This window comes from Moschus berezovskii, chromosome 9 (genome assembly GCF_049115385.1).
Source record: "Moschus berezovskii isolate FMDL1 chromosome 9, NW_MosBer_1.0, whole genome shotgun sequence".
In the NCBI taxonomy this organism is placed as follows: Eukaryota; Metazoa; Chordata; class Mammalia; order Artiodactyla; family Moschidae; genus Moschus; species Moschus berezovskii.
Genome location: NC_142468.1, coordinates 89,271,507 through 89,299,438, shown reverse-complemented (window position 1 = coordinate 89,299,438; position 27,932 = coordinate 89,271,507). Strand labels below are relative to the sequence as shown.

The 27,932-nt window shown below is 51.0% G+C and overlaps 1 protein-coding gene across 2 annotated transcripts in view; it reads right to left on the bottom strand.

Moving 5' to 3' along the window:
- Window positions 1–27,932, bottom strand: part of SMAD3 (SMAD family member 3) — a 129,252-nt gene that overhangs the window by 20,470 nt on the left and 80,850 nt on the right. For both annotated transcript variants that reach the window (XM_055436105.2, XM_055436106.2), the window contains 4 exons: window positions 5,801–5,994; window positions 5,512–5,643; window positions 4,199–4,273; window positions 583–633 (listed from right to left, as the gene is read on the bottom strand). In XM_055436105.2, coding sequence (XP_055292080.1) covers window positions 583–633; window positions 4,199–4,273; window positions 5,512–5,643; window positions 5,801–5,994 — 452 coding nt within the window. The remainder of the gene's footprint in view (window positions 1–582; window positions 634–4,198; window positions 4,274–5,511; window positions 5,644–5,800; window positions 5,995–27,932) is intronic.

Sequence of the window (27,932 nt, the reverse complement as noted above, 5' to 3'; positions counted from 1 at the left end):
AGCACAAATATATGTGCCTGACCCAAAAACATCAGAGGACCAAGATAAAACAAACATGTTTGTGTTAGGGTAGAGGGATTATGGGTAACTTTGCATTTAAAAAAAAAAAATTCCTTATATGGTACTCTTTTAAATAAAAATGACATCACTATCAGATGAGGTGCTCAGATGAAATCCAAGTAAGTGTATCTGAAACAAGTCCCCGAAGGCTGGGGGCTGTAGTCTGCACCACTGCCCGTGGCTTTGCATCAAACCACACGTGGATGCTCGCCGACCACAGACCCTCATGTTCCTATAGCACAAGATTCGGGGGTTTTCATTCACTGGTGTCTAACCGCCTCCCAGGGGAAATACAAACCTGGCCCACGGCTGCTTTTCCTGCCACTGCTGTTCTCAGGTTTCCCATCCTGTGGGTGACCCCAGAAGCTATGGAAGCAGAAACCTGATGGGTTGCGCTGGGCTGATGGTGGGGCCAGGGGCAGGCGGCAGGGAGCCTCACCTTCAGGGCCTCCTCCCCACACCAACCGCCAGCTAGGGCTACAGCTAAAGGGGTTCGAATCATACAGACAAGGAGCTACTTACCCAAGTTGTTGTGTGCTGGGGACATCGGGTTCGGGGAGAGGCTTGGAGAACCTGCGAGGTGAGATGCTGCTGTGAGGCTTCAGAAGAGACCACCGGCCTGGGAGCCAGAGGACAGGACGGGCCCACCACGGCGGGTGGGGAGAAAACCCCGGGTTGAGCCTGCACGGCCCAGGAGGAGGCCGGACCGCAGACAACCCTGCCCGTGCACGCCCTTCCCAGCCCCCAGCTTCTTCATCCATGCAACCAACAGATAAGCAGATGACCTTGGAGGCTCTTCCACAACTCGAGAGTTTGACACATCTAACCAAGCCTGCAGCACAGGGCTGCTGCGGTCCCAGCCTGCGCGCACAGACTCCACACTGACACGCCCTGTTAACTGAGCCCCCGGAGGGACAAAAGGAGCAGGGGAGACCCTCTCCCCAGCTGGTCCAGGCTCCCAGAAGTGAAAGTAAAGCTTGCAGCCGCCCAGACCCCTCTCTGCTCTCAGAGCTCAGGGTCTGCAAATACCAATGCAGGCATTCCCAGGTTTCAGGAAACTCACCAAGCTGCCTCAGACACCCCACAACTCAGCAACCAGACTGACATTTTATGCAAAACATGATGCTACCCAAGGGAAAAGTCCTAACTACCCAATTCTTCCTACTCTATTATCTTTCCTCATTACTCCCAGTGGGTGGGTAGGCACCCACAGCATCAGCCTTCAGAAATCCAAGCTATCGCTTTTCCAAAAAGCAGCACTGGGCTGGTCCCTCCATCGTCCCTGCACCCATGGGGGTCCAGCTCCAGAGAGTTGTTTGTTTACTGACTGACAGTCCTTTGTGCCTGGTTCCACTCCCTGAAATCTCCAGTCCTCACCACTGGGCCTTCAGCTTAGGCTGCCTTGAGCTTTGAGCGGGGGTCTGCTCCTGCTACTCAACTCAGCTGTGACCTACTTGAGGACCAAGGGGGAACCATGGGTTTCTGTCTCACCCAGTCTTCTGGGGGATGCGGAAAAGCCACAGAAAAAGCAGAGCTTTCAAATCTTCCATGGTATCTGGACATGGCACCACATAGCCATGGGACTTTGGCAAAGTGGTTCAAACATGAGCGTCGATTTTTTTCCCCCTCAGGTGTAAAATGCGAATGATACCGTCTACTGTGTGATATGTAGAAATGAAGTGGAACGGTGCATACAAACATGCCTACACCATGGCTTGTACACAGGAGGTGCTTAGTAAGTGTTGGTCTCCTGTTTCAGGTCGGTCCGAATCATGGAGACCCAGGAAGTGGGACGTTCTCTCTGGTCTGAACAGACATGTGCGCGTATCTGGGGAGACACGGGGCTCGACAGGGAGAGCCTTGGGCCCCAGCTGAGATGCCCCTCCCGTTTGCTGGCAGGGAAGTCAAGCCCGTGAGCAACGGGACTGGTTTGCGTGAAGAGCAGAGAATAAACGGGAGACCCCACCCACCCACGGGCCGGCTGGGGTCCACAAAGCCCAGGGCCCATATTCAATAAACATTCACATCCACAACAGGGTCCTACAGGCACACTCTGCAAGGAGATGAGGAAGGCAGGACAGAGAGAGGAAGGGGAAGGCACGAGAGTTGAAGGGTGAAGAGGTGGCTGCTTGGTCCGTAAAAGACCTTCTTCCCCTTTGGTCTGTTTGCACAGGCTGACTTTGTGTTACTGTACTTTGCAGATGCTACTTTTTTTTTTATAAACTGAAGGCTTGTGGCAACGCTGCATCCAACCAACACACTGGCACCATTTTTCCAACAGCATTCATTGACTTCATGTCTTTTGTCCCCTTCTGAAAATTCTCACAATGTTTCTAATTTTTTAATTATTATTACATTTTCGATGGTGATCTGTGATCTTTGATAGTTACTATTGCAAAAAAGATTTTGACTCATTGAAGGTTCAAATCATGGGTAACATTGTTGAGCTATCAAGTATTTTTTAATCAAGGTTTGTACACTACTTTTTTGGACATAATGCTATTTCACACTTAACTGACCAAGACAGTATAAACATAACTTTTACCTGCACTGGGGAACAAAAAATTTGTGTGACTTGCTTTACTGTGGTTATCTGGAAGTGAAACCATGGTATCTCGAGGGTTTGCCTGTAATCCTTCCATAAACCTGAAGAGCAGCGAGGAGGGAAGGGGGAGGAGAAGAAGAAACACAGCATCTGCAGAGACGCTGCTCAGGGGCTGGTTTCCCATGCCAGCATTTAAAGCTGTGAGCTTACGGCAGGCACTTGGCATCAAATACAGGTCTCCAGTGCCTTCTGACTGGGTTCACACCATCATCCACTCATCAGTGGTGTGTGGAGGTGTGTGACATGATGCCCAGGCTATATATCAAGTGACCACATTTACAATAAACACACACGTCCCCTGTATCCTTCCGGGAACTGCACTCTCCTCCGGGCTATGTGCAGGGCGGGTGGCCCCGCCGCTTTGGACGGCTCTGCGTACCCAAGGCACGCCTGCCGTTATCGAAAGGGAACATCTGCTTGGCTCCCTCCTCCTTACCCAACCACATGCAACGCCATGCACCTGCAATGTGGCAGCTGGGGTTCAATTCAAGAAGCCGCTGGTCTGAGGCCAATTTGGTCCCAGAACAAATGAGGCGGGAACATCTGGGAATGTGGCTGGAGATGACTGGGCTGGGTCCCTCATGGCAGGAACACACAGATCACATTTGCTGCTGCTGCTAAGTTGCTTCAGTCGTATCCGACTCTGGGCGACCCCATAGACGGCAGCCCACCAGGCTCCTCCGTCCCTGGGATTCTCCAGGCAAGAACACTGGAGTGGGTCGCCATTTCCTTCTCCAATGCATGAAAGTGAAAAGTGAAAGTGAAGTCGCTCAGTCGTGTCCGACTCTTTGTGACCCCACGGACTGCAGCCTACCAGGCTCCTCTGTCCATGGATTTTCCAGGTAAGAGTACTGGAGTGGGTTGCCACTGCCTTCTCCAGATCACATTTGGGCATCACACAAAAATAGATGCTTCAGGGCCTTGCAAAGATCTTGCCTCTGTTCCAGCGCTCCTGAGCGGTTTCAGGTGATGAAGCCCACTCTCCATCACACTGCCAGCAGCATCTCATCTGCCTTCAGCCTGCAAGGGCTCCACGTCAGCCTCTGGCTACACCTGAAGCTTTGAATGACTGCCCCTCCTGTCTCTGGAGGAGGATGCTCCAGCCACACGGAGCTCTCACCCACCCCAGAACTCACCAGCTCTCCTCCCCACGGCCCCTCATGACTCTGCCTGGCACACTGCCCTGCCTGTCTGGGCAGCCTGGCCAAACCCTATATACCTCCAAGACTCAATGCAGGAAAAACCTACACCGCAAGTTACTGCTCAGTCCCCCAGCACCTTGTCCCCAGGCTGGGTGGCATGGCCCTGCTCTGTGCCACACAGCATCTTCCATCAGGGCATACAGGAGACAGCACGGTGACTGCGGGCTGTCTTGTTGGCCTCCCCCACATACCATGAGCCTCTCAGGCTCCTCCTCTATCCCAGATCTGGGCCCATAGTGATTGCTCAGTAAATACTGGATGGAGGGACAGAGGGAAGGATGGGGAAGGGCAGGCACTCAGGACTAGGCGCACAGACTCCACATACTCTGACCTGCATCCATGCTGTGGTTCATCTGGTGGTCACTGGTCTCTCCGTCTTCACTCAGGTAGCCCGGGGGTGGGGTTTCTGGGAATTGGAAGGAAGGTGGCTCATTACATGGCCTCTCTGGTTTGGCTCTTGAGACGCCCTTTGCACACTCGTAGATTCATGCCACGACGCCAGGGGCGGGAGCTGGAGGACTCTGGGCCCTGCACCCCCGGCTCCCGCTGTCCTGTGCACTCGTCCTCCCTCGTTCCCACCCGGATCACTCTGAACTTTGTTCACACCGTCTGACTCCCAGTCTGAAGTGCCTATTCCTATAGCCTCTGTGGGGCTAAACGTCTCCCCATCCCTCAAGACCAGGTTTAAGCCCACCCCACTCCACCCCCACCTGGCAGGGGACTCACCTATCTCTGAGGGCAACTGCCTCAAATCACCCTCTGGCTCTACCACCCACCCCCGTACCATGATCTGCCGGCTCTTGAGGGGACGTCTCAAGCGGGATGCAAGCTGCATGAGAGCAGACTGCCATGCAGCCCCAGGCCTTGACTGGCTTCTCCGCTTTGTGGAACAAAAAGAGTAGGCAACCCACCCGCTAGGGATCAGAGCCACCTGTGACGCATGAAAGGCCGGGTCTGCAAAGCAGGTGCTTCCTCAATGCTCTGACCCACGCATGCCCGCCTGCGGTCAACCTCAGCACGGCGAGCTCACTCGGGGCCAAAGGCTACTCCAAACTGGACAGCTCCGAAAGGAACACGGCCCATCTCTGCCCCAGCTACATAGGCTAGTGCAGGGTCTGGCCAAGCACTGCCAAGCAGTTTTCCTGGACTCCTGGAGTTCTGGTGATTCACACATTATTTGTATGTAAATGATGGGCTTCTAAAAACATTTACACTCTGACAGCAGAGCCCACTTCTCCCTTTAGAGTAAAACCTCCCACCCAGGTTGGAACCTTCCCGGGGCTTACTTACAGGGCCCCTCTCCACACGCTGCCCGGCCCTTGGCCCCGGCTCGGCCCACTGCCTCTGCAGCCCCCAGACCTTCGGGGATCCTGCCTGAACTCCAGCCCCGGGGCCGAGAGGGTGGTGAGAGAAACACAGCCTTGCTATTTCCGCTTCCAAAATAAATGACTGCACCGAGGCCGGGCGGAAGGGTCACGCCACCGCTACTCCATGCCAAGAAAAGCATCATTAGTGAGCGGGGAGCCAAGGCCACGGGGTCCTCTCCCCACTGGGACGTGGGTCTGAGTCAGGGGCCTTGGGCCGGAGGGTGTGCGGAGATGGGGAGGCGGGCGCGGGCTGGCCTCGCCGCTCGCGGGTGCCTACCTGGAATATTGCTCTGGGGCTCGATGCCGGCAGGGAAGTTAGTGTTTTCGGGGATGGAATGGCTGTAGTCGTCCAGCGGGGGGAACTCGGCCGGGATCTCTGTGTGGCGGGGTACCAACACAGGAGGTAGAACTGTGCAGAGGAGACAGCGGAGCAGGGTCAGGGTGGGCGCCAGGCTGTGCTGAGGCCCCGGCACCCCCAGATGCTCCCGAGGCCCTCCCTCAGGAGGAAGAGGTGGAGGAGGAGGATGCCCAGTAGATGCCTGTGGACCCCACAGAGGAGGCCGTACCTGGGGTCTCTACCCTCTGATAGTGGTAGGGGTTCACGCAGACCTCATCCTTCTTCATGTTGAAGGCGAACTCGCACAGCTCCATGGCCCGCAGCTCGTGGTGGCTGTGCAGGTCGGGCCAGCGCCACAGGCGGCAGTAGATGACATGCGGGAGCCCCTTCCGGTGGGACACCTGCAGCCGGCCGTCCAGGGACCTGCCAGGATGGGCAGCAGTGGAGACAGACAGTGAGGACCTGGCCTGCCTCCTCCCCAAGTCCAGCCCGCCACGCTCCTGGGGGCCTGGCAGAGACTCAGGAAGTTCCCCCCACAACCAGCACTTGTCCGGCTCGCAGGCAGAGGGCCTGCAGATCAGAGCAGCTCTGGGCATGCTGAAAGGGGTCCAGGAGAAGAACAGAGGTCCACCCCGCAGGCCAAGGGCCCTGGGCCGGCAGAGCAGAGCCCGGAGCCACCAGGCTGTGGGATGACTACCCTCCCCAACCCTGAACGGCACTGAACTGTGCTCTGGAGAGCCCAGGCCAGGCAGAGGTGGGCAGCGGGGCCAGGGCTGAGCTAGAAGATAGGAGTTCTTCAGGAGCAGACATGAGGACCAGTGATGCCGCAGAGGGTGACAGCACACAGCCCGTCTCCAGTGGCTCTCCACGCTCACCCAGTTCCTTCCTCATACACAAGAGAACAAGGGGGAAAAGCCCTTTTTCAGCGGGGGTCTGTGATGAGGTGGGGAGCGAGGGAGGGACAGGAAAGGGAACTTTAACAGGTCAGGGCCCACACAGCAGGTCTCTCAGGAGCTGCTTTCCGTGTGAGGGCTTTTTGCCGGCTGGCCCAGGCACCCCGTCCATGGCTCTCCCCTAGCTCAGAGCTCAGGCCTACATGGTCGGGTGTGAGCGGAGCTGCGGCCCCACTCCAGGCCTGGTTCTGCCTCAGTCCCCAGCCCAGCTGAGCCCAGCCCACCACCCACCGCAGTGTCCTGTCCCTGTGCAGGCCATGTCTTCTGTGGTGACTTGGCCTCTGAGCAGCTGACTTGGTCCCCCGCCCCCTGCCCAGGCTATAAAATGTGGTCCTTGATGGACCAGTAGTGTGTGTCCACGGGAGCTCTTCTAAAAGGCAAAAGCAGAGAGCCTACCCCAACCCATTACATCAGAATCTTCCTCTAAAATCCCCGGGTCTTCGGCCCAAAGGAAAGCTGGAGCAGTGCCATAGGCCATGATGACTGGGGAGCTCAAGTGGCAGGGGCACCATCAGGCAAGAGTCAGGCAGGAGACAGGGGGCTTCTTTAAAGATGCGAGACTTCAGGGACAACCAGGATTAGATGGGTGAGGAGAGTCCACACACACAGAATTATTTATCAAGGGATTTCCCTGGTGGTCCAGTGGCTAAGACTCCATGCTCACAATGCAGGGGGCCCGAGTTCAATCCCTGGTTGGGGAACTAGATCCCACACGCCATCAACTAAAGGTCCTGCATGCCACAAATAAGACTTGGTGCAGCCAAATGACAAAGAAGAAGGGAAAAAAGGAATGCTTTATCTAACAAGTATTTCATGAGCTCCCACTTTGTGTGGCACGAGGGATACAGTGGTGAGGGAGACAGAGGAAAGAGGCCACAAAGCAGTCCCTGCTTCCATGGAGCTTCCACGGGCAAGGCCGACGTTAATCTACTAATCAGGTCAGCGACGACGACAAGCGCAGAGCAGGGAGCTGCGAGCGCATATGACCCTGGGGACGATGCTTCACTGAAGGGCGAGACAGGGTGTCTCTGAGGAGATGGTGGTTGACCAGAAAGTCTAAAAGGCAAGTAAGCAGACAAAGGGGGCTGAGTGGCAGACATTCCAGGTAGAGAGAAGAGCGTGTGCTCAGGCTGAGAAGATGGAAGTGAGGAGGGAGACCACAAGGGAGGCCAGAGTGACCAGAGAGGAGGGAGGCTGGGGCAGCAGGAAGGGGTGACTCTGCAGGGCCTCAGACTCCATGATGAGAGGTTCTGCCTTCTTCCTAAGAGCCACAGGAACCCTCTGAGATGTGCAAGTGGCAAGAATCTGTGTGTGCATGTGCGTATGAAATTCTGGCTGTGGGGACAAGCAGACTGGAGGCAGTGGTGGTGGAAGAGTCAAGAGTGGATGCAACAGGGAATTCTCTGGTGGTTCAGTGGTTAGACGACTCCCTGCTTTCACTGCTGAGAGCCCAGGTTTGATGCCGGGTAGGAGAACTAAGATCCCAGAAGCCGGGTTGAATGCCTCCCACCACAAAGAAAGAGTGGATGTGACGGATGCTCTTACATAGAGAGAGGCCCCCAAAGGCAGTACTGCCCTTCCTACAAGAAGGCTCATCCTCGGACCCCACTGGTCAGTGGGCAGGACGTTTCTGATAGCTGGGCAGGGCTGGTGGAGAGGCATTTGAAGCTCTCTCTCCCTGCCCCCATTTCCTGAATAAATGGAATTTATGGACACTGTGAGGGAGGGGCCTGCTGGATGCCACCAGGAGTACCAACCAAAGACACAGAAACAGGAATCCAGTCTCTGAGTCACTGGCCTGGGCAGGGGGAAGGACAGACAGAGGTCAGAGCTGGGCTGTGGCACAGGGACTGCCAGGGAGCTGCTGACTAAGGGCAACTCCAAGGATGTAATTACCTCCCTCCTGTGGGGCCCCAGACCAAGGAACCCCAACGGCCCCAAAACAGTAATTAGCAGGCAGAACGAGAGAAGACAGCCTGGGACTCGCCCCTGAGAAACGGAAGGCAGACGGCCAGATGTGGAGTCATGAGACCTGGGGTCAAGACGGGGTTCTACTCTTCCGGCTGTGAGACCCTGGGCAAGTCTTGAGCTCTCTGGGTCCCTCAGTTACCTCATCTGTAAAATGGGAACATTCTCCCCCCACTGCTGCCCTTGACCTCACGCAATTTTCAGTATTCACTCAAAAGTGCTTTCTGGGGGCTTCCCTGGTGGCTCAATGGTGAAGAATCTGCCTGCCAATGCAGAGATACAGGTTGACCCCTGATCTGGGAAGATCCCACATGCCACAGAGAAACTAAGTCTGTGCACCCCAACTACTGACCCTGTGTGCTAGAGCCGGCAACCACAACTACGGAGCCTACCCACCCGAAGACTGGAGCCTACACGCCCCAGAGCCCACACTCTGCGACAAGAGGGACCACTGGAGTGTGAAGCCCGCAATTCAGAATAGCCCCTGCTCACCATAACTAGCAAAGCCCACATCCAGCAATGAAGATCTACACAGCCAAAAATAAATAAATAAGTAAATAAAATTAGTTTTTAAAAAATGTCCTTAGTGAAGTACCAACCAATGAGCATTATTCTTCTACACCACAACGGACCCTCTCCAAAGTCAGCCCTGGATAAGTGAGGTGAGCTGTGGGGCTGAGGGGGAGTGGGAGGACTAGTGGGGACAGAGGAGGACTTAGCTGATCCTATTGTCTTGAAGAACTGAAGCTTTTGAACTGTGGTGTTGGAGAGGACTCTTGAGAGTCCCTTGGACTGCAAGGAGATCCAACCATTCCATCCTAAAGGAGATCAGTCCTGGGTGTTCATTGGAAGGACTGATGTTGAAGCTCAAACTCCAATACTTTGACCACCTGATGAGAAGAGCTGACTCACTGGAAAAGACCCTGATGCTGGGAAAGATTGAGGGCAGGAGGAGAAGGGGACGACAGAGGATGAGATGGTTGGATTGCATCACCAACTTAATGGACATGGGTTTGGGTGGACTCTGGGAGTTGGTGATGGACAGGGAGGCCTGGCGTGCTGCAGTTCATGGGGTCACAAAAGTTGGACACGACTGAGAGACTGAACTGACTGACTGTCTTGAAAAGCCATTGTGTGCCCACAGAGAGGGACATGGCCACATTCCCTCTGCAGTGTTTGCCAAAATGCCCTGGAAAGAGAGAGCTGAACATCTGGAGTGGCCTCTGCATGGAGAGTCCTTGGAGAGATGTTCAGACTAGCAGGAAGGAGTGAGGCTGTGCAGGGAGTCCCCCTTCCCTACCCAGTTGATAGAAGGCTTTTTTTTTTTTTTTAATGCAGCACTATTTACAGTTGCCAGGACATGGAAGCCACCAAAATGTCCATTGATGGAGGACTGGATAAAGAAGATATGGTGTATATATACAACAGAATATTACTCAGCCATAAAAAAAAGAAAAAAATAATAAATAATGCCATTTACAGTGACATGGATGGACCTAGAGATTGTCATATTGAATAAAGTAAGTCAGACAAGAAAGACAAAGATTATATGATACCACTTACACAGGGAATCTTAAAAAATGATACAAAAAACCTATTTACAAAACAGAAATAAGAGTCACAGATGTGAAAAAAAAATAGTAATACAGGGCAGGAAGAGGGTGATGGTGGGCAACAGAAGAGAAGGGCCCTTTCCAGGGACAGACAACCTGAGAGAGGGAGCAGAAGGCCACGTTCCCATCAGCTGTGCATGGGGCTGGGCCTCAGCAGGGAAGGTGGGGACAGGAAACTGTGGGCACTCCTGGTGCAGAGGGATGCCCACACGCCACTCTAATGGCCTAACCCCCAGGACCCCTAACAGCCGAACCAGAGACCCAGAGTGACCCAGGGCCCCACACCTGCTTGGGGGCCTGCAAGGGGAAGAAGGGTGCAGAGTGGGCAGAAATGGGAGGCCGTGGGACGCACACGCTATGTGCCTATGCTAAGGCCTGCGTATGCTATGTAAGGATGCAGCCCTTAGGGGTTTGGGTAGTTGATGGCGGGGAAGGAGAGTCAAGGAGGGCAGAAGGCACATCACACTGGCAGGCAGAGACCTGTGTCCTGACTCCTCATCCAATCCCTTCTGGGTTACATGGGTTGTTTCTTCTCAGGGCCTAAAGATCCTGGCTGTCCACCTGCAGTATTACAGCAGACAGAGCTCCAAACATAGAGGAAGGAGCAAGGAGAAGGGGGTGGTGATAAATGGGAGGGGGTATGAGACTGGGAAGGGGTGGCAGAAGAAGGGGAAGGGACAAGGGATAGAGGATGGGAGGGAGCTGGAGGAGAGAGAGGATGCAGGTGGTGTATGGCGGGAAGGAGATGGATGGAGGGGGGAAGAGAGGGAGGAGGGAAGAGGGGAGGGGAGGAGAGGAAGAGAAAAGGGGAGGGGAGGGGAGAGGGGAGGAAGAGAAAGGGGGGAGGGGGGGTGGGAGAGATTAGGAAAGTCCTTGGTCAGGTACAACAAACTGGATGGATGCATTTCTCTCTGTCCTGCCCAAGACAATGAGTGGAAGAGCAGATCAGACAAAACTGGAAAGCAGCTGGCCAAATGGAAACAGACTTAGCAGAGTAGCATGAGCTGAGACCAAGCGTCATCAGAGGAAGCCAACAGAAGAGATTCCCGCTGGGCCTCAAAACCTGGGAAGACTCAGGAGTTGGAGGCACCACACGTATGTCAAGAGTTGGCTGAGAATAGGAAGATGGGGCTAAAGTCTGCAGAACAGGCTGGCAGGTCCCAGCTCCTTCCCTGCCAGCCTCCCCATAAACAGGACCTCCCCAGGCCTACCAGAGACAGGTCTGCTCTCTGTGGAAAACGATCTGGAGAGCAGGGCTCTGGATGGGGTCACAGGGCACAGCTGGGGATGAAGTCAGACAAGGGTTAGAAACAGGATTTTGTGAACGCTCCCTTGTTCACCAGGCACCCAGGGCAGTAACAGTCAGGCCCATGCCCCCATTCCCACCTGTGGAGGAATTAAACAGCTCAGCCCAGGAGAAAAGACCTGCAACACTGACATCTGGGGATCACCCAACAAAACGACCCAGTTCCTGCAAGCCTGCCCTACAGGGAAGCCCATTTGCCAACAGGCCCCTCCCACTGCCATACACCGAGCAGGCACTCGGCTTTCCTCTGCCACACTCTCTGATAGAGACACACATCCGCACATCCGCAATCCCCACAGAGACAGACAAAGTGGGGAGGAAAAAAAGAAGTCTGAGACAATGCAGGGAGCAGAAGAAAACTTCCAAACAAAATTAAAACAAAAACTACTCTCAGGGAGACAAGGCACTAGAATCCTAAGACAGGAACATTTGCAAACTATTGAAAAACATTCCTGGAAATAAAAAATAAGAATATTAATTAAAAACTCAAGAGAGACTGAGTTTTTCACAGACTTGAGTTTTTAAACTACATACATGAATTATTTTAATAGTATAAATTTTTTTAAACCAAGGAAGGTACAATAATCAAGGTACAGAACATCATAGAGTCCAGAAATAGCCACATAGATATGATCCATTGGTTTCTGAAAAAGGTCCAAAGATAATTTAGTAGAGAAGTAAGAGACCATTTTCAACAAATGGTGCTAAAACAACTAGACAGCCATATGCGAGGAAAATAAGATGCAATCTATACCTGTACCTTATACAGAAATTAACTAAGGTGGGTCATAATATAAAGCTTTAAACTATACAACTTCTAGAAGAAAACATAGGAAAGCATCTTTGTGATCTTGGGATGGGCAAAAATACTACATCAGAAACATATTCCAATTTTTTCTAAAGTTGATGAACTGGACATCATCAAAGCCTAAGCCTCCGGTCTTTGAAAAGAACCTGTTAAGAGAATAAAAAAGACAATCCACAAATTAGGAGAAAATATTTGCAAAGAATATATTTGATGGGGCTTCCTTCGTAGCTCAGTCGGTGAAGAATCTGCCTGCAATGCAGGAGACCCCAGTTCAATTCCTGTGTCAGGAAGATCCCCTGGAGAAGAAAATGGCAACACATTCCAGGCAACAAATTCTTCTCTGGGAAATCCCATAGACAAAGGAACCTGGTGGGCTACAGTCCATGAGGTTGCAAGAGTCGGACACAACTTAATGACTAAACCACCAGCATATTTGATAAAAGACCCAATTCCAGAATACATAAAGAACTCTGAAAACTCACTAATAAGAAAACAAACAACCCAACTATTAAAAAATGAAATAGGTAAGTGACTTGAACAAACACTACACAGAAAGATATAAATGTGGCAAAGAAGGAGGATGAAAAGATGCTTGACATCACTAGTCATCAGAGAAGTGCAAACTGAAACAATGAGACGCCACTCCATCAGTCCTAAAACAGCTGCTACTGGAAAGACTGCCAGGTCCTGGCAGGGATGTGGAGCAACTAAAACTTCTTACGTTGCTGGTGGGAATGCAAAATGGTACAACCACTTTGAAAAACAACTTAGAAATTTCATAAAAGCTCAAGATATAAACCCACCATATGATCCACCTGGTCCACTCTGAAGTCTTACCCGAAAGCAACGAAGGCATCTGTCCACACAAACACGTGTGCATGAATGTTCATCCCCGCTGTATTCATAAAGGCCCCAAACTGGAGATGCTTCTCGACAAGTGAATGAACAAACTGAAACAGCCATACAAAGTCTAGCAACGAAAAAGGATGAACCATTGATACAAACGAGGTGGATGAATCGAAAAACAATCATTCTCAGTGAAAGCAGCCAGGTGTGATTCTGTTTGTATAACATCATGCACAGTAAAGTTAAGGGAGAATGAATCCTTCCATTTGCGTGACAGTAGGCAGAGCTGCGGCTGCCTCAGGGTGGGGGTTGGAGGGGGATGGGAGAGGGGCTCATCAAGGAATAAAGGGGATGTCTGGTACCCCGACTCCTGGTGGAGGTTCTTTTAAATTGAAGGATAATTGCTTTACAGAATTTTGCTGATTTCTGTCAAACCTCAACACGAATCAGCCATTGGTTACATACATCCCCTCCCTTTTGAACTCCCCTCCCATCTCCCTCCCCACCCGACCCCTCTAGGATTACACAGAGGCCCTGTTTCAGTTTCCTGAGCAGTACAGCAAATTCCCGTTGGCTGTCTATTTTACATATGGGGATGTAAGTTTCCACGTTACTCTTCCCACACATCTCACCCTCTCCGCCCTCTCCCATGTCCATAAGTCTATTCTCTACGTCTGTTTCTCCATTGCTGCCCTGAAAATAAATTCTTCAGAGCCATTTTTCTAGATCCCGTATATGTGTGTTAGAATACGGTATTTATTTTTCTCTTTCTGACTTACTTCACTCTGTATAATAGGTTCTAGGTTCATCCACCTCATTAGAACTGATTCAAAGGCGTTCCTTTTTATGGCTGAGTAATATTCCATTGTGTGTATGTACCACAGCTTCTTTATCCGTTCATCTATTGATGGACATCTAGATTGCTTCCATGAATTGTAAATAGTGCTGCAGTGAACAGTGGGATACATGTGTCATTTTCAATTTTGGTTTCCTCGGCGTATATGCCGAGGAGTGGGGTTGCTGGGTCGTATGGTTGTTTTATCCCCGGTGGTGGTTCTGCAGGCATATACACAGGTCCCAACGGACCAAACTGTACACTGGAAACATGCAGTCTGTTGTATGTCAAATATACCACAATTTTTTAAAAAAAGGACTTTGGGGCTTTGGACTTGGATAAACCTGGATTCAAATATGGACTCTCTGGTCAACAGCTGTGTAAACTTGATCAGATTGCTTAATGTCTTGCTCTTAATCATCTTTCATCTTTAAGTCCCTTTGCTGGATTGTTGGGAGGACTAAATGGCACTCAAGGGAAAGCTTCTGGCGAATAGTTAGGACACAGTACTCGGCATCAATCCATTGTCATTTTTAGTTTCACTATTACTACCCCCATCACTATGGCAGCACCTGGAAGAGAAAGGCCCCAGGAGGAGCTCTACGACACCAGGCCCCTCCCCTGCCTGGGCCATCTGGGCCCACAGCCTGGAGGCCACAGTGAGGCCTTGGGTGGCCTGGTGCTTCTAGTCTTCACAAGACTCTCGTGGCCCTCATCTCAGAGCAGCCTCACCGAAATGCAGTTGGGTCATAAGGCAAGTCTTGTAATGGTCCCGCCTCACTCCATCGAGTGGAAAGGTGCCCCTCCTAGGACCGCACAGCTGTCTGCACCCAGGTTATAGCTACAGGGCAGGTCTCCTGGCTGCCAGGCCAGGCCTGATGGTGGGGAGGAGACACCATCAGGTCGGGAGGGTGGAGGCACTCTCTCCAGCTCCTGAGCACATGACCGCCAGTATGGCTTGGCAGTATCCTCAAGAAGTCACTTGGGGACTTCCCTGGTGGTCCAGTGTTTAAGAATCTGCCATCCAGTGCAGGGGACATGGGTTCAATCTTTGGTTAGGGAACTAAGACCCCATGTGTAATGGGGCAAGTAAGCCAGTGTGCCACAACTACTGAGCCCACGTGCCTCAACTAGAGAAGCCCACATGCTGCAACGAAAGTCCCGAGTGCCACAGATAAGACCCATGGAGTCAAACAAATAAATAATAAACATTCAGAAGAAGCAGCACCAGGGCGAATTCATGTCAATGTATGGCAAAACCAACCAATATAATATTGTAAAATAATTTGCCTCCAATAAAAAATTAATTAATTACAAAAAAAAAAAAAGCAGCAGCAGCAGTCATTTAGGTCATGCCCCTGCTTCTGGGCTGTACAATTCACAACCTCACGACGAGGAGGGCATCTCATTCATGTCCTTTTATGCATCACCGACTACTCCTTTGGGTTCAAGGCTGCTCAGGGCCAGCCCTGGTAGTGTTCCTTCTCTCCCTCTGTCCCACTCAAAACGCCCAGTAATGCTTAGCAAAGGATTAACAGTGAGCTGGGAGTTTCAGCTGCTAGATCTAACTTAGTCCATGCGTCCTGTACACACCCTCCCAGCCTGACAGGGAACCGGGCCCATTTTAAGTAAATCCAATAAATAAGTCTTAATCCTGAGCTGATGTTACCATAAACATGCTCCACTGCAGAAAAGGGTCTATTTACAACCTGCCCCTCTCCCTGACCCAGTCCTTTCTCAGCGTGGCCCAAGACCAGCTGCTGGGGCTAAGAGCACAGTCCTCCTCTGAGCTGAGGTCTTGTCCCAACCCAGCGGCTTCCTGATCAGAGACCCTCAAGAGTTTCTCCAGCAACGCTCTCAAGCTCCTCTGACAGAGGTTTTATTCCTTAAATATATTCTTCACCAGCTGAACCATTTCCTGTGGCAGGAAATTAGGTTTCCTCCCATTGGCCCCAAGTGGGGCCTGTAAAGTGTCCCAAAATGATGGTGGGAGCCATAGCCAAGGACACAGACACGCCAAAGGCCAGAGCTGATGGTGAAGCGGAACCCGCCAGTGCATCCGGGCAGAGAGGCAGGCCCAGGGCCGACAGATCCCTGTGACCCACAGCCATCAGGGGGCTGACATGAAACCGGCAGACTTGGACATGGGGCTGGGAGATTAGGAGCAGAGCACACAGCTCCAGAAACACACCAGGATCCAGTCACAGCACGAACTATATGCGGGGCACCCTGCTGCACGTGCGTGCACGTGTGCTCAGTCGTGCCCAAGTCTTTCTGACCATGGACTGCAGCCCGCCAGGCGCCTCTGTCCATGGCATTCTCCAGGCAAGAGTACTGGAGTGGGTTGCCATTTCCTTTTCCAGGGTATGTCCCCAACTCAAGGACCTAACCTGCATCTTTGGCATCTCCTGCATTGGCAGGCAGGCAGGTTCTTTGCCAGCTGAGCCACCGTGGAAGCCTGGGCACGCTGCTACTAGGTGAGAATACAAAGGTGGCTCAACCCCAGCGCATCCTGTCTTCCCCGAGTTTAGAGAACTAAAGGGGCTTGACCAAGGTCATGTAACTTGTACAGGAGCAGGGCCAGAACTCAGAGCCAGACCCGGGTGGAGAAATGGAGGGTGGGGTAAACAGTGCTTTTTCCCGTGCTGTCCCATGCTGCCTCCCTACCAGGGAAACTGACTTCTTATCCATCATCAAAGAGTGACTGAATACCTGCCAAATCTCAGGCGCCAGAGCAGAAGAAGTGAACAAAAAGCAAATTTGTTAACACTCCAGGTGAAGCCTATTTTACTAAAAACACATACACACAACTCAACTTTCTAGCTTCTTCTAGAGACCAGCCTTTTTTTCAGTTTGCTCACTGAGTGGCAACAGTTCCTTTGGTTCCACCTGGCCTTTGAGCACCAGCAGTCTGTTCTGAGACCTGCTGCGCTGCCTCTCCTTCATATGTAAGTGTCAGAATGTTCTCTTCCGTCTGCCACGCCAAGGATGGCCCAGGACAACTGTTTGACCGAACAGTAAATACGCTGCTGCTGCTGCTGCTAAGTCGCTTCAGTCGTGTCCGACTCTGTGCAACCCCACAGATGGCAGCCCACCAGGCTCCTCTGTCCCTGGGATTCCCCAGGCAAGAACACTGGAGTGGGTTACCACTGCCTTCTCCAATGCATGCATGCATGCTAGGTTGCTTCAGTCATGTCCGACTCTGTGTGACCCTATGGACAGCAGCCCACCAGGCTCCTCCATCCACAGGATTCTCCAGACAAGAATACCGGAGTGGGTTGCCATTTCCTTCTCTCCAGCAAATATGAAAGCCCTGCTAATAGTCCTGCTGAGAGGGCCACTGGATTTAGGGGTTCACCCAGGATCCTCTCCCTTTGGTCAACATAGCCAAAACCAGGACTTCCCTGGTGCTCCAGTGGTTAAGACTCTGCCTGCCAATGCAAGGAACACAGGTTCGATCCCTGGTGCAGGAAAATCCCACCTACCAGGAGCAACTAAGCTTGAGCACCACGACCACTGAAGCCCGAGTGCCTAGAGACCACGCTGTGCAATAAGGCACTGCAATGAGAAAGCCCATGAGCAGCAACAAAGATCCAGTACAGCCACACACAAAAAAATTAAAAACAGAAACCCACAGCCAAAACCAGAGCATCCTTTGTTCCAGGCAGAAATGCCACGCAGGGGTCTCATGTCAAGTCAAGGGGCTGCAGGTGACAAACCACAGAGGTCTGGCTTTAAGGAACAAGGTGTTCCTGGTCAGCTACGCCCTGGCTAACTGTCTACCTGAAAACCCATTCTGGAGAGCTGCAGACAGCTGGGACTCGAGGACCTTGATCGCATCCTGACCAACTCCTCCCTTCTGTGGCTGAGGAACAGACTGATAGATGAAGCACTTCAAGTTCACGCAGCAAGGAACAGAGAGCGAGAAGGTAGTCACCCAGCTGTTATTTCACAGCAGCCAGAACTCACTGCTGATGAAGCCTGAAAAACATGAGTCTACATTCGCCCTCAGTAAGCTGAGTGCAGCAAAACACATTAATAACTTTTCTTTATTGTATTGAATCTTAAGCTGCCTGGAGTTCTCAATCTTCAGGATGACAAATATTTCTGAAACACTGGGTCCAAGCACTTGGTTTAGGTGAAGGATGTGTGCTATAATTCCTGTCCCATCGGTGCCGCCTTCTCAAAGTTACATTAAAAGAACCTGCTACAAACAGAAAGAAATTCAGCTGTATATTGAATCTACTATTCCCCAGATCTTTTCAAAGTTTTCTTTGGCTGTTAGAGTTTAAATAGAAAGCAACATTTCCAATATCGGCTCCTTCTTATCATCTGGTGCCACAAAGGAGGAATCTGGTAGGGGGAGTGAGGGTGGTCCCCAAGTTCCGGATAACTGAGGTTTCCCTGTAACCCCACCACAGCGACCACATGCTCCAGCCCGTTTCATAAGTGTCCTCAGAAAGTTCTGTTAAGTACACTAAGCATGTTTTTTTTTTTTTTTAACTGTTCCAGTTTAGACTGGCCTGTGAGAAGCTGAAAACAGAATTTCACAAGCTCTGATACCAGTCACTGAACCGCTTCACCAAGAACAACCCAATTCCCATCTGAACTTGCCAATGGGTAATAGCTGGTGCTTCAGGCTGCCACACTGGGGTACAACCCATCCCATGTCAGGCTAGAGCCCCCTGTGCTGTGCTCTGGACCAGAAACCGGCTCTCACTCCTCCCCCACTGGACTGATGTCTCCCCTCCCTGCTGAGAGCTTTCCAGAGTGGCTGGCTCAGATCTGTGACAAGTGCTCCAAGCAGATGGGGCCCGAGTGTGAGCCGCAGAGGTGGGAGGACCCCGGGGCAAACCCTGGAAGGAAGAAGCCAAGGAACACCTCCCTGCCCACTGCGGGGGGTGGATCCCACCGGAAACACATTATCTGGACCTCAGGGCCTCCCTCCTCCGAAGGGGCCAGGGGTGCGCACAGGGTGTGCACTTTCTACAGAAGGAGACGGCTGATCTGGAGAAAGTTCACTGAATCACAATCATCTGTAAAGCACACGTACACCAAGAACCTTTCAACATCGGGCTGTGAGTAAGGGGAGCCCAGTCCTCTCCTCACCCCGGTTGCTCAACCTCAGCTTTCCCGACATTTGGGGACAGATCACTCTGTGTTGGGGTGGAGAGGAGCCGCAGCTGTCCTGTGTGTTGTAGGAGACTCAGCAGCATCCCTGGCCTGTACCCTCTAGATGCCAGTGGCACCTGACCTCCCAGCTGTAATAACCAAAATCATCTCCAGATATCGCCAATTTCCCCTGGGGGGCAAAGTCACTCCCCTGGGTTCCTTGAGAACCTGTGGGCTGTGGAAATACTTTGGGCACGGGCACAGGTTGGGGAAACAGAAGCAATTTCCACGTCAGAGCAGGTGTCAACCTGGCACTTCTCACTCATCATCTCCCTGGATACAGGGATTCTGTGGGGTGGGTCCCCTCAATCCCATTTTACAGGTGAAAGATTCACGTGACATTGAGTGACTCGCTCAAAGCTGCCCAGATGAGCAAGAAGTGGTGCCCGACTTTGTAAGCTGGGATCACACCCCAAACCCAGCTCCCCGTGCCTGCGATCATTCTGTTTGCACCAGAGGTTCTCTGTGGGACTGGTGAGACCATGGTCACAGTACCCTCCCGTCCCCCTCACCCAGGCAAAGAAAGGAGTTACATCTTGGAGGGAGAAGGGGAGGAGGAAGACAAGGAGGAAAAGGAATGTTTCATGTGGAATCTATTTCACAGCTTTGGTGTTCAGAAACTTTTTTTTTTTCCTCCAAGAACCAACTTGATGGGGATTACTTTTTTCTCGGCAGGATCACAGAGGTTTCACATTGGAAAGGGAAGATGTGACAGAAGTCTGGGTTGGTCTCTGGTTACCGAAATAAGGGGGAAAGAATTGTTGCCAGGCTTCACGGTATTCTGGATGGCCATTTTGCTCTGCCAGTTAATATTCACTAAGAATGGAATTAAGCCTGAAGATCATGTATTTGTTTATTTTTAAAGAGATCACTCACAGAATGTTCAGGATACTCATAGCCCTTGGCCATGTTCTGATGGGCTTAAGGCAAAAAGTACACTTCAGCCCAGCTTTTATTACAACCTCCACCCCGAAAGCTCACTTCATAAAACACAGGGAGTTTGAAATGGAATCGTGAATTCAGGTGTTTAGATACTTCTCATTCTACTGGGTGACTCTGGCCTCCTGTGGCCCTGGCCCTGCACGCAGCATGGCTATTCACACAGCCCACACTTAAAGGGTCCCTGCTTCCAAACTGCTCTGGAGAAATGGATTCACTTGTATTTTCAGTATGGGGGAAAGGAAGAGAAAATGGCAGTCTGAAGTCCAGAGGACAGACTCACACAAGAAGACAAAAGGGTTCTCTCTCTGACAACATGGCACTCCGTGAGCCGATGGGGAAAGAGATTCACTAGCCTCCACTGTCTAACTTTGGAGGGAAAAGTTTTAAAAAAGCAGCGGGGAGGGCGGGGGGCGCTGCGAGCAGCTTTTGGAGACTGTTAGATCATTATCTCGGCTTAGACCCTTTTTTCTGAAGAAGAGAAAACCGGGGCTTGAACTGCAGATCAGTCTTCCACTAATAAATGCCTGAAGACTGAGAAATGTCTTTGATCTCTTACAAAATAAAAAGGCAGGGCTCCAAAGAGTCACCTCCCCCTGACAACTGCTATTTCTCTTGTCTTATCTGCCAGTGAACTTCAATATTAGCTCACTTCGCTAAACAAACAACTCTTATTACAGGACTCTTAGTCATTCCGTTTTTCACTTTCTTCCAGCAGAAACCATTAAGGTCTGAGCAGCCTCTCCGGGGCTTGTCTGTTCCCAGACCCAGTTCCCAGCCTTCCACCTCCTGCCCCACCAGGTTTGCATGAACTGAGCCCCATGAATCACTTCCTGTGGGCAGACTGCACGTTTGGGGATGGGATTTTCTTTGTCTTTTTCTTTTTTGGAGAAGATTCTCACAGACAGTTGGGCCTCAAGGAATGGAACCAGGCAACGATGATGATCATTCGCTGCCTTGTCCTATTAAAACAAATCAAAGTTTCCAAAGACGTATAGAAAATGTCAGGCAGTGTTCGTGACTAGGGGAGTTGGGGGGGAGAGGTGAAGAGGACAAATGAGGAGGTTTTCTGTTAATTGCTCAGTTTTGACTTCCTTCATTATGAGTCACTGGCCAGAGAGATAAAACAATGTCATAAGCACTAGAGAGCATGCAGGGTAAACCTGGCAACTTTCTGTGACATTTGAACTGAGGAGTAGGGCTTCTAGAAAACGTTCACTCAAGCTCCAAGTTTACAACCATTTCTGGTGAAATATCATACAATACGGGTTGGGAAAGAAACATTCCAACATTTCAGTCTTAATCACATTTACCACTCTTTCCCATGTTTTTAAGAGTCCCCACAAATGGGAAGGAAATCTTAAAAAGAGGGGTTACATGTATAACTGATTCACTTTGCACAGACACTAACACATTGTAAAGCAACCATACTCCAATAAAAATTAATTTTAAAAAAGTAAATAGGCCCCAAAGCCTTAAGTAAGAATCCTCAAACCTTTCAGGGCAGCCACGGTAGGGGGGCTGGAAGCAAGGGAGGGGTGGGAAATGACCACATTTCTAGAAAAAGTGAGTTTAAGGCCCATGAAGTTACACAGCTACCTTTGTAAGCAGAAAAGACAGAATTTGCAGGACACCAGTCTCTAACATTCCACAGACACCCTGCCTCTCTCTGGTCCAAAGCTTTACAAGCTTACGTAAGCAGTTTCCATCTAACCGGTAACAAAGAATGGGTGTCCTGTATATTCTGGGCATCACTATCCTGAGGACACTTTAAGCAGCCAATTAGCATTCCTTTCAGTCTAAGGGGACAGACTTCCTATTGTCTCTCAACAAAAGGTTCTGGTTCATTGCAGGCAATTGCACCTAAGACAGCAAAGAACCCCTATGGGCAGGAAGATGGGAATTCCCAGTAAACAAGAAGGGAGGACTTCAGAACTTAACAACGTCAGGGTGGCAGTCACCTGCCGCTTAAGCTGGCCTCAAGGACTAAACAGCTCTAGGCTAAAAGCTGCCTCACCAAACCCTGCCCCAACCTCCCAGCAGCTCCACTCGGGAGCACAGAAAGGCTTACAGGTGAAGCTCCCTCCCCTCGGGTCCAGCACCCTCACAACTCTCTCCCACACCCAATGCACCCAGTCCCAGCCAAGTACCTGCCCACCCACCGCCTCATCAGACACCCAATTCCCACGCAGGTAGAGGCCTGCGTTACAGGTATGGAAATTCCTGGTGCTTTGCTGGCTCAAGTTGTTGAGGTAACATGTCGTGGCCACAGTGCCTCAGTGTGGGGCTCCTGCGCCCACAGTCAGAGATCTTCAGTCCTTGGTGGTACGCTGACATGGTCTAGGGGTCCAGAGGCTCCCTTCGGCCCAGTTATGCCTCCAGCTCAAAGATTACCCCCATTCTGTGGCTCTTCCTCAAGAAAGATCTCTCTCTGTTCTCCCCTCTTCAGAGACTTACAGACCTTACTGTCCAACACTCACCAAACTCACCATAACCATCACCTGGGATGATAAAGTAACTTCCACGTGTACCTGGCTTCCCCTCCCAATGAAGACAGGAGCTCCTTAAGGACAAGGAGACCCAACTTAAAATAACTTCCCCAGTCCCCTGGATGGAGCATGGGGCTTGCATGTTACATTTATTCACAAGTAGGTCAGGGCAAGGGAATTACTCCTCTGGGCAGCAACGATCAGTAGATGGAGGAGACAAATACAAACCTCAGGCTGCATCCCAGCCTTATGAACCCAATCAAGACATGAAGCCTGGTAGTAAAGGGACCCACAGATGCACGTTACTGCCAGAAACCCAATGCCAGGAATGTTCTCGAAGCAATCAGCTGGTATCGAGAGGTGCCATTAAAAACAGCAGGGAAATGACAGCCACAGGTGGCAGTTCATTCTGCTAAAGCAGCCAGTGGCAGGGTGCAGGGAGTTGAAACGCTTTTGAGTGAGGAAGTCCTGCCTACTTCACTCATCATACCAGAGAGAGACAAAGTCATATGTGGCTAAGGTTGTAGGCAGACACGGGCTAGAAGGCTTTTTGATGAATTTACTCAACAAATATTTGTTGAGTGGAGATTTTATCAGTGTTGAAGTTACTGGCAGAGAAGACATGCACAACAAATGTGGGTCTACGCCAGGGAGTGGACTAGAGTGTCTGTGGTCCCACATTGGCTATGCTGCTCAGATGTGAGGGGTCTCTAGGTATGGCGCATCCCATCTGTACAACAGTGGGTTTAGGGACTTCCTTGGTGATCCAGTGGTTAAGACTTCGCCTTGCAGAGGGTGTTGGTTCGATTCCTGGTCAGGGAACTAAGATCCCATATGCCTCATGCCCCCGCCCAAAAACAATAGAGCATAAACAACAAAAGCAATATTGTAACAAATTCAATAAAGACTTTAAAAATAGCCACATTAAAAAAAATCCTTTAAAAACATGATGGGTTCTGCCAATCACTGGTGTCTGCTTGCTTTCTAGCACTGACAGTTCACCTACCTGAGAAACAGACTAATTTGCCATGAAAAAGATCTCTAGAATGGTTGTGTTTACACCTTCCAGCTCCCTGACTGCCTTTAGGCACATAGGGCCTTGGAAGAAACAAATCTGAATCATCAATAGCAGCAGAGCAAACACATGATCAAGAAGAGGGACCACCATCTCAGAAACGAAGCAATACACAGCAAGGGGGAAGAGAAAACTTCAGGACTTCCACTCTTTCTGCAGGTTAGAAGAAAACAAGCCCCCAAAGCCCAAACCTAACAGCAGTATCAGCAAAACTGTGGCAGTCACAGCTGTAAGGCGATAGTAAAGGATTAAATTGGTATCAAACAAGTTCCTGAGAGAGAAGTTGGCTTCAAACCAGAAAGGTGGGACTTCCCTGATGGTCTAGTGGCTAGGACTCTGCACTCCCAATACAGGGGGCCCAGGTTTGATCAGGTCAGGGAACTAGATCCTACATGGTGCAACCAAGACCCGGTGCAGCCAAATAAATAAAAATAAACATTTAAAAAGAAACCGGAAAGGTAACAGGCTGCAGAATTGCTGACCTCAAAGGTCAGAGGTCAGAAAACGGGTGCTGTGGCTCACAGACGTGGTCACATTTGTGGCTAGCTTCAGTGGGATTCGCCCAAGACACAGGAATGAATAAGATGACCTCGTGTGGTTTGTTCCAGATTCAGGAATCAGAGGACTTCGGAGCTGGGGGAGGGGGCTCATTGCACTCCCTCTCCCTTTTTCTCTCCACTTAGGAGGAGACCGAGGTTCCGGCAGAGACAGCATCACCCTAGGGCCCTTTCTGTTTTTTTTTTCCTACTCCAGGAATCCATGATCCCAAAACTATCTGTGGCCCGAAATGGAAAACTCAGCTGTCAGGGAACAAAAAAGCTAAGCCCACAACAAACGGCAGGGCTCCCCTCCAGGGCAGGAAGACCAGAGGGTGTCTGGGCAGGAGGACCGCCTTCTGGCGCTTCCCACCCTCCACACAGCCAGCTGTTGGGCCCCAGCGCCCTCCCGGCGTATTCCAAGGAGGCCAGACCCATCTCCCCAGCTCTGTAAACAGCTCTGCCCTCCCCTCCCTCTGCGCCAGAGCCAGAACACCCCCTGCCACCGGGGCCTGGACTGTTTGGTAACAATGGAGGGAACATTAAACAAGGGTGGAAGACGGGAAGTGAATCACTGAATTCTCAAGCAGGCTCCTTGGAAGGGGCAGGGTGGCGGGAGGGGAGGCTGGGGCCACTCAGGGAGGCCTGGCGGACAGTGGGGGAAAGTTTCCCGGATGTTCTCTTCTTGCCCCACAATAGGGTGCCCCCCGGCTCTGCCTGCCTTCCGGCACCAGGCAGGCTCAAGTTCCTGAGTCATCTTGGCTGCTTTGAGAAGATCTCGGATGTTCTCTGCTCGGGCACCAGGTGGAAGCGGGTGGAGATGCAGAAGAAGAGCCACTTCTCCGCAAAAGGACCCAATTCTGTCCTCACGGCCCTTCAACAGTCTGACCCTGACACTCGGCAGATCCTGGTCTCCCCAGTAAGGTGAATGGCTTTGTTTCCTCCTTCCCCTGCTCATAGCATCAATTATTTACATGGAGATGATCTACGGGACAATGGCAGGGCACGACTTGAAGCGGCATCTAAATGAGACACACGCTGTCCCCTCTCCACCCCCGGCCCAGTCTGCACTGATTCCCACTCAGCCCAGGTGCCACGCCAAGCCACCTCCAGCACCATCACTCACCTCCACTGGCGACCACCCACCCTGGATCTGCACAGCACCTCCCATGTCCGGTCTTTGCCGGGATTTTTTCCTGTTTCATTCAGCTGGTGTGTGGAACGCTGTGGGTGCATGCACTCTACTGCTCCCTGCCTCTACTGGGAGAGGCAGGGAGATGCTCCAGCAGCCCCAGTCTGTAGCTACTGAGGGCCAGGCACTTAGCAAGCACCTCAGTTTGCTCAACTTTGCAAAGGCTCAAGGACTAAAGGAGCAAACCGTGCACCACTGAAGAGTCAGTGTGCAGGAGCAGGGCCAAAGGCGCCCCGCAGTTGGTGCAAATCTGACCTAATTTTTGCTTTCCAGGCTCTCTTTTCACAGCTAGCGTTTCCCATATCTGCCTCACCTTCATTCCAGAGGTAACATCGATCAGTTGTTTCCTAAAGCAAGTTCTTTGCTAAGCACTTTATGCTTATATACTTTTATGCTGCTGGACAGGGCCCTGTTTTGTAAGAGAAGACCATGAAGTTCAGAAAGGTTAAGATTCTTCCACAAGGTCACACAGCGAGCAGGAGAGCAGTCAAGCTCTGAACTGCAAACACAAAGGCCTAGGGTCTTTCCATTGCATCAGGCTGGCGCCCGGCATACTCAGCGGCCTTGAAGGAGACACGGTGGGAACAAGGTGAGGCTGGGGACCAGGAACTAGGTTCCACCTCTGGCTCCTCTCTCTGCCACCTGGGCGACCTCAGGGAAGGTGTCTCATCTCCCAGGGCCAGTTTTGATGTGAGAACATGATAGAAACGTCATCTGAGGCCAGTTGATGTCGTTGTCCATGGTGGTGGTGTTTTACATGGTACCAGCAGCCTTGAGCAGAGACTAAGGAGATGAACAATTTCCTCCTTCCTAAGTCCACTCAAGTTTGCCGGGCATTTCTTGACACTCCCATCCTCAGAGATCATGAGAGTGAAGGTCTGAAGCAGTTGCCTGGGTTCCTCAAGTCCCAATCCTGCTTTAGTGACTGTGTGTGTGTTACTCCCGCTCCTCAAACCTCAGTTCTCATCTGTAAAACGGGAAGGTTGGACCAGATATGCCCAAGGTCCCTTCTCCGACAATGTGACTAACTATTAATCAGCAGCTCACTGTTTTGTTCTCACACAGAGACTTCCTTCAGGCAAATTTCTCTGAACAATGAAAAAAGGAACACATTTCCAACACCCCAGCAATACCATTCTGTTCTAGCTCCTGCTGGGGACTGCCCAAGTGCCAGGAACTCAACTCCCATGGTCAACTCCGACCCCAGCCTTGTGTGTGTGGCTTTACAAGGATGAGGGAATCCACAATGTTAACTTCCTGCCTGCGCTCTGCACGAATGCGCTGAGCAGGAATCATAGAACTGCAGAAATTGCAGCGGAAACTGCAGAGTCTGTCCCCATGCCTGGTCACGGAAGAATCACAGGCAGGGAAGGTGTACCTGATGCAACATTCAGCATCGGCCACTAAGAAGATTATAGAAGGCAAGCTGGTACCACCCTGTGTCTAAAAGCACCGCAGTTCTACCCCAGGTAGGATGTCAGAACCTCACGAGCAAATCCATTGTTAGCTGTGATGTGAAGTCCTTCTGTGCTCCCAAGTCCCAATAGGAAACACTAAATAATTACTGATTTAATTAAGCGAAAATTGAGGGCCAAATGCATTCTACACCAATATTTGCTCTTTCAAAGGGCATTTTCAAAAGGGAAAAAAACTACTCCTCCGTAAGAAATTTTTAACACAAAAAGTAAAAGAGAGAAAACCCGAGTGTACATTTTCCCCTCGGACATAATATTTTATATGGATCACGTACTTTTGACAGCCTCAGCTAAAATCCTTTGCTTTTAAACATGAAGAGCAAAACCCCTGATTATATCCATACAGTGAAATATTCAGTTCAGTTCAGTCGCTCAGTCGTGTCCGACTCTCCGCGACCCCATGAATCACAGCATGCCAGGCCTCCCTGTCCAGCATCAACTCCCGGAGTTCACTCAAACTCATGTCCACAGAGTCAGTGATGCCATCCAGCCATCTCATTCTCGGTCGTCCCCTTCTCCTCCCGCCCCCAACCTTTCCCAGCATCAGAGTCTTTTCCAGTGAGTCAACTCGTCTCATGAGGTGGCCAAAGTATTGCAGTTTCAGCTTTAGCATCAGTCCTTCCAATGAATACCCAGGATCGATCTCCCTTAGAATGGACTGGCTGGATCTCCTTGCGGTACAAGGGACTCTCAAGAGTCTTCTCCAACACCACAGTTCAAAAGCATCAATTCTTTGGCGATCAGCTTTCTTCACAGTCCAACTCTCTTACCCAGTTATAAAAAGGAATTCATGATTGCAACATGCAAAAACATGAAAGAATCTGAAAATAATTATGCTATGTGAATGAAAGTATCCCCCCCCCACACCAAATAAAAGGAGGACACCCTGTACAGTTTCACTAGTGTAGAATTTTAGGCAGTTTAAACTGATGAACAGTGACAGCAGACCAGTGGCTGCCTGGAGACCGAGGGGCAGCAGGCGAACAGGAAGGCAAAGGGACAAATGGGCAGAAGGAATCCTTTGAAGGACACGTTCATCTTGATCATGCCGATAGTTTCATGTGTGTACATATGTCAGACCCATCACACTGCACACTTTCAATAAGGGTCATTTACCGTATGTCAATTATATCTCATCTATTGCTCCAACAGAC